This window comes from Hyperoodon ampullatus, assembly GCF_949752795.1.
Source record: "Hyperoodon ampullatus genome assembly, chromosome: 19".
NCBI lineage: Eukaryota > Metazoa > Chordata > Mammalia > Artiodactyla > Ziphiidae > Hyperoodon > Hyperoodon ampullatus.
Window position 1 is genome coordinate 15,748,920 of NC_136932.1, and position 10,657 is coordinate 15,759,576.

Genomic DNA, 10,657 nt, shown 5'->3' on the forward strand with positions numbered 1-10,657 from the left:
AGATGTGTGGCCAATGCCTAGCCACACACACACACACACACACACACACACACACACACAGCAGCAAAAAGAGTACTACTTTTATTTATTGGTAAACATGACGACCAACTCTGAGCATCTGTCCAACTCTTCAGCGAAGGCTGTCACGCCTGCACGTGTGTACACACACAAACACACACAAACATGAACCTCTTGGAGTCGCAAACACCAAGAAAGACACACAACACAGCAAGAAGGCAAAGTGGCTGGGAGTAAGGTGTTTGCAGATTCAAACTTTGGGATTGAAGTAGCTGGTAAACAGAAAGGCACCTAATCAGAGTTTGGAGACCTGGCTGCTGGGGCTGTCAGATCAGCCCAGAGCAGGGTCACCCTGAGGGCTTGCAGGGGAGAGCTGCTACTGGCCTGGCTCTGCAGGCTCTAAGGCAGCAAAACTTGGAGGTTATGAGCTCCTTTGAGGGGGAGGCAGCCCAGGAGAGCCCCTTTAGTCTCACCCAGGGACATCTGGGGACAGGAGGGGAGGTTGGTGCCAGGGGCCCAGGGTGCTGGCACCCCTTCCTTCCAGACTGTGCAGTGTGCTGGCATCTCGCCATCTCCTGCTGGGGCAGTGGAGGGGGCATTCTCCCCCTTTACTGCCCACTTTCCAGTTTCAGCCTGGCTGTCCAGGGCCCCCAGTCCTCAGGTTTGCCAGGGTGGGCACCATTCCTGCTGCAGCCAGCATGTCTATCACATACAAGAGTCGGAAGCTGCATTTCGATGCCCCTCAGTGAGGTCTTGGATGTGGATCTGTCCCCAAAGGCACACTGTTGAAGTCGATTTGGCTACACAAAAGCCATCTCTTCCTATTTGGCGTGGAGGGTGAGGGACTGAGGGGACTGGAGTTCTGGCAGGCCCACCCTCAGAAACCAGAGCCCACCGTGTCCACTGCACTCAGGGCTATGGGGACAACAGAAGATCCCACACCTGCTGGCTGATGTTAACTGATAATTGAAGCAGAAATAAAGTTCCCTGCATTCCCACTTTTCTTTTTGGCATCAAAGACCAGTGACCCCACTCACTGATGTACCTCTCTATCCCAAATCAGTAATGGCAATTCTGTTGTTGGTTGGAATTGCCAAGACAGCTGCCGGACTCAGCCATCTGCGGGGAGGCAGTCAGGCTGGAAGCTCTGGCCTTTCCAAAGGCGAGGTGGGTCACTCAGATTTTGTCCCATTTCCCAAATGGTACAGGGATACAGCTTCTCAGCTGCGTAAGAGAACATGGAACCCCCAGAAGTGGGGAGGGATTGTCAGGGGAAGGTAGGTGGGAACTGTGGGAAGCACCTGCACGGCAGCTGGAAGCCAGCGGGTGTCGGCAGGGGAGACCTACTTCCAGCAACTGCCCACCTCCCAGTGGATCCGGGGCAGTTTGTGGGGCCATGACTAGGACGAAGGCAGTCCTTGAACGGGCTGGCAGAAAGGGCAGCAGCAGGACACCCTTCTCCTGCCCCCCGAACTCGGAGGTTTAGGTGGAGGAGCTCTGGGATCAGCCCCCTCCCTGCCCATGCTGGACTCCTGAGTCAACATTTGGGGGCTGCTGTTGTTAATCTGAATCAGGGTTAGATGGCACCAACACCAACCTCTTCAGGGTTCCTGATCCCAACTGCCACACCTGTCCTCTTACATTAAGGCCACAGCCCTCATCTGTCCCGGGTCGGGGCAGGGACAGGGAGGTGGACAGTCCCCTCACCTTAGCCAGCTCAGGCATTGCTGAGGGGGGAGTTCCGACCAGAAAGGCCCCTTTCCTGCTCCCCCCCCAACCCTTCCACACACTGAGCAGAGTCCTCCCTGGAGCAGCTCCCCAGGCCTTTCCTCCCCCCAGCCCTAAGTACACCTTCTCTTTCAGCCGCTGGGCAGGAACAGCCAAGCTGGGCCAGGAGAAGCCCCCTCCTCTAACACCTGTGCTCTGGGAAATTGGGAGGCAAGGTGACCACCGCTGCCATCAAAGGCCACGGAGGCAGTTCCAACAGCGAACATGGTCGGGCTCAAGAAACACAGGATGCTCTTGAGAAATATTTCGCTGAGCCACAGGCGGCCACCTAGACTTCCTGAGGCAAATGGAGAGCAAAGCGAAGGCCCAGAGGTAGGAACAAGGGCGAGGCTGGGTGGCAAGGCATCACGGAGCCTCCCCTGCCAAAGTCGCAGGCAGGGCTGGGTCCAGGGGAGTTCCCATCCAAGCCTGCCCTTGAAGGAGGCCACCGGCCCCTGGAGAGGATTTGGGATGCGGGCCATGTATCAAAGCAAAGCCAGAGGCCAGAGAGGGGCAGGTGAGACCCGGGCAGCCAGGGGGTGTCAGTAATGTCTCAGGTTGAAGAAGCCCACGCTGGTGGGAGACTCCTTCACCGTGACTGTGATGAGGTTGGCGGTGACGTCGGTGACGAAGACGTGCTCAATGAGGCTGCGGGTGGGCTTCCAGTCCTGGCTGGTTTGGACGGACACTGACAGGTTCTGTCCGGCACTGGGCAGGGAGGCCGAGTCAGGGTCTGAGTCGGAGCTGCTGTTCTCTTCGCCGGTGCTCATCTCAGACAGTGTAGCCGTCTTCCGCGCCTCTCCCGGAGTCGGGTGGCCCTCCTGCCCTGGGGTCATGCTGCCCTTGACAAAGTCCCTCTTGCCGGCAGGGGTGGGCAGTGCTGCTGCCCTGGAGGCCAGCTTCTCACTCTTGCTGGCGTCGGTGGGCAGGCCAGCCCCACTCACCGCAGTGAGGCCACCCCCGGCACCCTTCCCAGTGGCTGGGTGGGTGGCAGGGTTACCCTTGGTGGTTGTGGCATGGCGGGCGACCATGCCCAGCCCTGGTGTGCCGTTCTTGACACTCTGTAAGTCCAAGACCTGGAGGCTCAGCTCCTGGGTGGGTGCAGGCTGGGGGCCCAGGCACCCGGCAGGGACCTTGTTGCCACTGAGGACGTGTGGAGGCCCTCCTGTGCCCCCCACTTTCTGCTCCAGAGCACCACTGGGGGCCTTTGGGACTTTGCTTCCCGGGGGGCTTATCCCCAGCTCCCCCTTCTGCGTCCTCACTTTCAGGTCCAGCCCTAGGCTGCACTTGCTGGCAGTTGGGGCCCTGAGAGCCAGTCTGCCGGCAGCCTGGGCCTGGCTCTGGCTCATCCGGTTCATGTAGTGCACGATGGAGCTCTGCCAGCTGATACCACCCCGGCTGGGGCTGCCGGCCATGCCCTTCATCAGGCTGGCCAAGTTCTCCGGGGTGGCCATGGTGCTGGGGCCACTGCAAGCCTCCTTGGCATGGGCCTTCAGGGCTGCCAGGCCGGCCACGGGGGCACTGAGTGGGGGGGGAAGCTTGCCGGCCGGTGCCCCTAGGTCCTTCCGGGCCGTCTTCAGCACCTTGGCCAGGCTCACGGGCCTCCGGGCCGCCTTCTGCTCTGGGGGCAGGGGCTTGCGGCCCCGCTTCTTCCGGATGGGATCCTTCAGTTCGGGCTTGGCTACCAGGATCTGGGCCTTCTTCTGAGGCACTGGGTGAGTCTCACGGCCCCGGGGGCCCCTCTTGGCATCTAAGTCGCTGTCATCCTCTTCATCTGAGGAAGAAGAGGAGGACGTGGAGGAAGAGGAGGAACTGCTGGATTTGGATTTGGAGGGGGCGTCGGGTTCCTGCAACGACAAAGGGGAAGGTGTCACTTCTACAGCCTGGTCTCCAGGGGCATCAGACACCTTGGAGCCAGCCCCTCCTGTGGCTTCCAGACCAGAGAGGTAGCCAGGAGGGAGCGATCTCACTGTTTGGTTCCAGAAAGGATTGAAGAGGTCCTTACGAGGTTCCAAGAAATGCAGTTAAAAGTGAAAGAGAACGAAGAAAAATAGGTGGTTCACAAAGTGAAGCCAGAACGGTGGAGGGAAACGCTCACATGCCGACAATGGACGCCGAGCTCTCCAGGGACGCACGGGGAGCTCCTGGCCCTCAGCAGACACCTGGAAAAGGGAAATTCAGAGCAGCATGATTCACATGTCTCAGAAGGGAAGGGTGGAGTGAAGCAGTGTGTGTGAGAGCTTGGTAACCTAAAGCAACTGGACATCTTGCTTCCATCTCCCCATTTCCAAAGCTGACCCCTTCAGAACCTTCCAGCACATAGGAAAACAAACCACTGCCCTCCTCATCCTCTGGGTGTCATCCCAAACACTAATTAAGCACACCCTACTATTTCTCAGGTCCCTGTGTAAGAAGTGTGCTTTAGGTAGACAGAGCCAACACCTGCTCCCGGCCGCAAAGCTCGCCTGTCCCGAACTGGGGATGATGGAATCAAACCCAGGGAGTCTGGAGCCTCCTTGCCTGGCTGGCCCCCCGCCTTGCTGAGGTTTCTCAACGTACATGTCCCACATTCTCCTGCAGTAAAGCTGACTCCTCCAGCCCCACTATCCTGCTCAAAAAGAACATTTTGAAGACAAAACCAGGCCAGCGTACCCTAGCCAATAAGACTCACGGAAGGGTTCTCAGCCTCCTGGAAGGGCAGTTTTGTAAGAAGTGACTGAGCTCCTGGCCAGTGTGTGGGTTCAGGCCCTGGGTGCAGTGCCTTCAAGAGAGAAATCAAAGACACATCTAAGACGGGACCCCTTCCCCATCCTGCCTCTGAGCTACTGGAAGGAGGGGCTGTGCCATGGAGCCCAGGTGTGTGCGCCCCTCTTAGCTGCACCTACCTGGCAAACCTATGAGCACCTACTGTGTACATGCTTCCTGTTTTTTGTTCCCTGTAAGCCAATGGAGGTGAGAAAGTAGCAGAGTGGACGTCACAGGACCACGAAACCAGCTTGGGGGGCTTAACCATTGCAGGGCCCTCCCCAGAGAGACAGGGCAGGAGGTGGAGAGCTGAGGTTTGCTGTTGCCCCCTGCTGGCAGAGGCTCACAGCGGCAGCCTAGAGAGAGGCAGAGCCAAGGTCTTCTGAGCAAGGGAAAGACTTACGTGGAGGTGCCAGCTGGCCTCCTTCCCCAAAGCCCGCAACCCTCCCGCCACTGCCTTCCACTCAGCCGGCCGAGAGCCACTGCTGGGAGGGAAGCAGCCACCCACCTTGAGCTTGGAGTGCCGGCTGCAGGGGGACATCACTGTGTGCTTCCTCGGCCTGCCCCTGGGCCGCTTGCCTCTCTTCCGGTTCTGCACCTCCTTCTCGTGTTCCCTGAAGACAATCAGCAATCAGAGTCACAGACTTTCCTTCTGCCACCCTGGAACCCCGTGGTTTCAAACACCCCCAGGTAGCTTATCACCAGTTTCCCTGCAAAAACATATCCTGTTAATGAACACATCCAAGGCAGAGGTCCAGACCCCCCTCTTTGCATTAGGGGTCAGTATTATTTTTACCTCCATCTATTTCATTTACATTTGGGTAAAGACAAGTCACGAAATTCAAGTAAAGCTGCGAAACGAACAGTTCCCAGTTTTCTCCGACTCCTCTTAAAACCCTGTGCGAATCCTGGCCACTTTCTGCAGGGAGACGGTATTGTGGAAATTCTACAATACCACAACTAGAAGGAGGCTTTGTGGTCACGTGGTCCAACCCCCTCACTCCAAGTAAGAGAGTCCAGAGGTAGGGAGGTGAGGACCCTTGCCCCCCATTCTGTCTCCTAATGCCCGCACAAAATCTCACGGTCGTCAGAGCACTGGGGTAATCAAGGGCTCCTGTTCCCCACGCGGTCTACCCAGAGCCAGTGCCCCTGGCTCACATTTCTTTTCCGGTTTCCTCTTTCTAAGCCCTTTCTGTTCCTAGACTGCTCTAGATGGAAGTACTGGTGACGCCCGATTCCGAGGTGGCCGGGGCTCAGGGCTCAAGGTAGGACACCGTTAACCAGCTCCGTGACTTGGGGTCAGGGAGCCAAGAAAGCCGCCTCCACCCACCACCTCCAAAAGCCTCTATTCCAGGCTACCCCTGGGGAAGAGGCTCTATCTGGAGCAGTTTCCCGGTAATCAAAATGGGCAAACATCATCGCATTGAGGCCTGTAAGCTGATCTCTTAAAGAAGCCAATTAGTACGAGACAGAGCTCATACTCAAAGCAGCCCCAACCTGTCTCCTAAAAGAACAGGAGCACTCATGGGTCTCCGCTGACACATTAACCTGTACCCGTGAGCTCTGAACCTGAGACTTCCCCTTACAGTCAAAGGCCACATCCCCACACCAAGCAAATCACCACCAGTTCCTAGTTCCCAGGGGGATCTCTGGGGTGGACAGGAAGGCAGAGCACCCACCTTCCCAGTTTTCTCTCCCCCGTGATGTAAACTAGACCACCCCATGGTTCTCTGTAACTGCTGCATCTATCTCTCTGGTATTTGCTAACCTCAGTTCCTGTCTGCTGTGCTGTAAGTAAAAGTGATGTTAAGGACACACGCTCTCTCGACGGTCAGGACACTGTCTTACAGAGAAAAGTACCAGCTCCCACCCTCTATGACTTACAGGACCTGAGTTATGGAGTAAACAGCAGACAGTGAGCTTGCTGATAAGCTTCTTCAAAGGTACTGAGGCAAGCATATGCTCGATGTATTTTCTCTCACCACCTCCCCCACCAAAATCTATCTCTATTTTTCCCCATTGCTATGGCCCTTCTGAGAAGACCCAAAATGTCCTGCTATAGTGGAAAAAAAGTGGACACAGCTTGAGCTACCAGAGAACAGCTGGCCGGATCGACCCCATCTGGGAAAGCTTTTGAGCACCTAATTTATCAGCCTCTATCAACAGGGCAATCCCCACACCTTGCCCCCACCAGCCTGCTCTGGAATAGCACTCCCTGGAACCTTATGCCATCACATGCCCCTCACCACCCTTCCCCCTGAGTATCTCAAAGAGGTCTCTCTTAACCCAAGTCTCCTACCTAAAAACAGACATGACATCTAGAATTACAGAAGTAAATTCAGCCCCTGAGACTGGTAAAGGGGCCCCCGTGGTGCTCACTTGGTGCTAGCTGTTTTGCAGCACAGAGAAAAATAAATGTGTTGTTCTTGGTCAGACACACCACAGTAGGCATAACTTTCTGCTGTGTGTCCCAGTTCCTTCTCTGAGCCTTCTCTTGCTCAATGGCACCCACGAGGAGGACTGGGAGGCCAGGTCTGCAATTTTTAGGGCAAACCTGCCATCCTTATTTTTATCAGTGCTGTTTGCAAACTAGTCAACAGAAAAGGCCAAGAAGAGAAGCCAGAACTTTTCACGAAGTAACCAAGAAGGTTCATTTTGCCAAATCTCGCTGTCACAAAGACGAAAAGCAGCACTTACTCAGTGACTCCCAAGGTCTGGGCACAGTGCTGGCCAGCTGAGGGAAGATGGGGAGAGGACTCATCTGGGACCTCAAACCACAGCCCAAGCCTCGGACTCCTGGAGCGCCATCACTACCCTGTACGACTGTGTGACAGGCCAGGGTCCCCCCAACAGTCTCCCCCTCCCACAGGTCTGTTAACTTTCTCACTTCTTCTGGAAAGCCAAGAGCAGCCTCGGGTCCAGGATGTTTTCCTCTGGCTCCCAGCTGTTGTGTCTGGAAAAGCAAAGAACAGGGTATCTTAAAGCACTAGGCACTGATCAGCCACTTCAGAAACAAGCCCAAGTGGGGTTGCCCCATTGCTCTCCGATCCCTGTTGGCAGCCAGGGCACCGGGGTGCTGGGGAGAGTCCCGAAAGGTCTCACCCACGCCCAGGACGAGCTCCTGGACACCGAATCTTGAATCTTGAAGCTAACACCGTGTCCTCAAACTCAAAGGGAAACCACTGTCTCAACCCCCAATTAACACCCGGCCTCAGGAGGACTCTACAGCCTCCCTCTGGAGGAAAACAAATCCCAATAAAATGGAAAGTTGCAGAGAGGGAAGACCCCAAACCCTGGTCCGGAGCCAGGGAGGGAAGGGAAGGCTCCTTCAGGATGCAGGGAGGAGGAGGCCTAGGGGCACAGAAACGCAGCCCAAAGATGTTGCTGTCGCCCAGGCCTACGCGGGCCAGGAACCCGGAGAGTTAAGCAAAGAAAGAAAAGTGGGGTCCGGGAAGAAAGGGGAACTGGGTCTGCGCGATTGTCTGTAAATAGAGCCCCTTCCGGGATGCCAAGTCCCCTCCCTTCCATTAAAAGGAAAAAAAAAAAAAAAAAGGAGCCCTACATCCATGAATAGAAAGCTCAGGTTACAGCGGGGAAAATACGGACTAGAGGAGGGGGGCTCGCGTCCCGCGGGGAGGGCTGAGGCGGGCGGGGGCGCATGCAACAAATGGGCGCGGGAGGAACGCGCGGCGCCGGAGGGGCGCGGGCCAGGCGCGGGGAAAGGCGGCTGGGGCGCCGGGAGCGGAGCTGGGCGGGCTGGAAGGGGAGGCCGCCCAGCCCTGCAACCCGCGGGCTTGTAAACAAAGGGCACCCCGCGCAGGCTGGGTGCCCCCTCCCGCCAAACCCGAGGAGCCCCCGGAGCCCCCGCAAACTTCCCGCCCGGCGCGCGGACGCCCCCCGACGGCGCGGCCGAGGAACCCCACGCCGCCCCCCCTTCACACCGAGGTGGTGCGGGCGGGAAGGCGGGCGCCGCATTGTTGGGGACTCACTTGGAGGACCAGCCACGCCACTTGACCAGGTACTCCAGCTTGCCCTGCAGGGAGAGAAGAGGCGCGTGAGCCGGGGTGGGCGGGGGCGGGTGGGCACGGGCCGGGCCGCACGCACCTTGCGGAGCCGCTTGCTCAGGATGCACTCGGCGGCGAAGACCTGCTCGCCCACGCTGCTCAGCTCCTCCATGCTGCCCCGCCCAGACCGCGGCAACCGCCGCTCCCCGCACAGCCACCGCCGCCGCGCGCCCTGCCGGCCGCACACAAAGCACCGCCCCCGCCCCGCGCAGGCCCGCCCCGCGCACGCGCAACGCCCCCGCGCCCCGCGCGCCCCAGCCCGCCACCAGCCCTGCGGACCGCCCTGTTCCGGCATGGGCCAATGAGCGAGAGGGGGCGGTGCCGGGGGGGCGGGGCGCGCATTGTTCACGGCGGGATCAGCTTCGCGCCCCGGGCGGGGGTCCGGCGCGCCTGGTCTGGGTGGGTTGGGGCCGCGGGCAGCGCGCGTGGGTCAGCCGAGCGCGGGCGGGTCCCTCGCGGGGAAGAAGGAGGCGCCTTGCCTCTTCGGACCTGGCGATCAACAGTCGAGTCCCGCTTGGTCTCCGGGGTGCGCCCGGCCTCCTCCGAACTTCGTTTTCCGGGCAAAAAGCCATTGTTCTGCCCCGAAGCGGGGGGAAGTTGGGACGCGGCGAGGCGGCCGCTTCCTGCCCCTGTCCCCGAGGGGCGCTGCTTGGGGCGCGGAGGGCCCAGGCGCCCTCCGCATTTTTGAACTTGGTCTCCTTTGGTCTTGGGCAGTCGTACTATTTTGCGTGGGAGCAAAACGGGCTGGGGCGGGGGCGGGGAAGGAATGGAAGACAAAGTACTGGGGGAGGAGGTGAGCGGCAAAAACGGAGCAGCCCAGCTTTTTCTCTCAAAGGCGAGAGAGGAAAATGCATCTGGTGGAAACGAACGGCTCTTCGTTCTTTAAGTTGTGAAGAGTGGCACCCAACCCCCAAGTTTTAGGGCGTACGTAGGGGGAAAAGCAACTGCACCTTTTAAAAATTTGTTTCATTATTTTAAGGAAATGAATGTGGAGGAGATGGGATCGGGATTTGAGGACATGGTTCTAACGTAGGACTAAGTCATTAATGGGCCCGCTAGGATTTGGCAGTCCATGTCCTTTGGATCAATTGCATGCGGCAGAGAGGAGACTGGACCGGGTTTAGAGAAGGCGGTGGGCTGGAGTGCGGTGGGGTCATCTTCGGCAGCCACCCTTAATGCTGTTCAGATCAGTATTCCGTGAGCAACTCTTCCCTTAAATCATTTAGATCTTGGATCAGAGCAAGTCAAACTAGTAATAAAGAGAATATACGTTAGAGCTTTTTTTCGTATCAGTACAGTTTAACTCAAAATTCATTTTCTGGCTTTGTTTTTCCCTTGGACACAGCTGCAAAGTACTCTCTGGGTTGAGTAAGTCAAAAAGTCGTTTCTTGTTGCAGGAAACTGTCTCAATGTAATTTTGATCATTAAAACCATATTTATAAAGGATTCTGCAGGAGAAATGTATTTTTGTTGTTGTTTTAATAGGAAAGGCCTACTGTAGAAAATATGGAATTTCAGGAGCCCATCTTTCAATTTCTGGCATGTTCTTCAGTTTATTTGGTTAAACAGGTTACATTCATATGATATCCTGGAGAGAACTTGGGTAGCATTTGCAAACTCAGATATTATTTTTTTTTTTTTTTTTTTTTTTTTTTTTTGTGGTACGCGGGCCTCTCACTGTTGTGGCCTCTCCCGTTGCGGAGCACAGGCTCCGGATGCGCAGGCTCAGCAGCCATGGCTCACGGGCCCAGCCGCTCCGCGGCATATGGGATCCTCCCAGACCGGGGCACGAACCCGTATCCCCTGCATCGGCAGGCGGACTCTCAACCACTGCGCCACCAGGGAGGCCCAAACTCAGATATTATTTGCAAAGGAGGTGGGAAAAAGGAAGATTGCTTTTGGTGGGGGGTTGATTGCTTACTTGGGAGGGGCTGCAGCCCAGAATACCTGTTTTGGGATAAAACCTGCACTCCTGGGGTAGAGAGAACCGCGTACAATCTCTCTCCAGCTCTTTTTGTATCCTCATCTTGTGGAGCCAGGCAGTAAATTGTGGGGCTGAGGCC

General features: G+C 57.1%; 1 protein-coding gene across 1 annotated transcript; it reads right to left on the reverse strand.

Annotated features, from left to right (window-relative positions):
- Positions 1-2,327: 2,327 nt before the first annotated feature.
- Positions 2,328-8,706, reverse strand: CBX2 (chromobox 2; the record flags this gene model as incomplete). The annotated part of the gene is made up of 5 exons (XM_079726147.1): positions 2,328-3,632; positions 5,039-5,144; positions 7,418-7,483; positions 8,520-8,563; positions 8,635-8,706. The coding sequence occupies 5 exons, from the start codon at positions 8,704-8,706 to the stop codon at positions 2,328-2,330; spliced, it is 1,593 nt and encodes a 530-aa protein (XP_079582273.1).
- Positions 8,707-10,657: the final 1,951 nt, after the last annotated feature.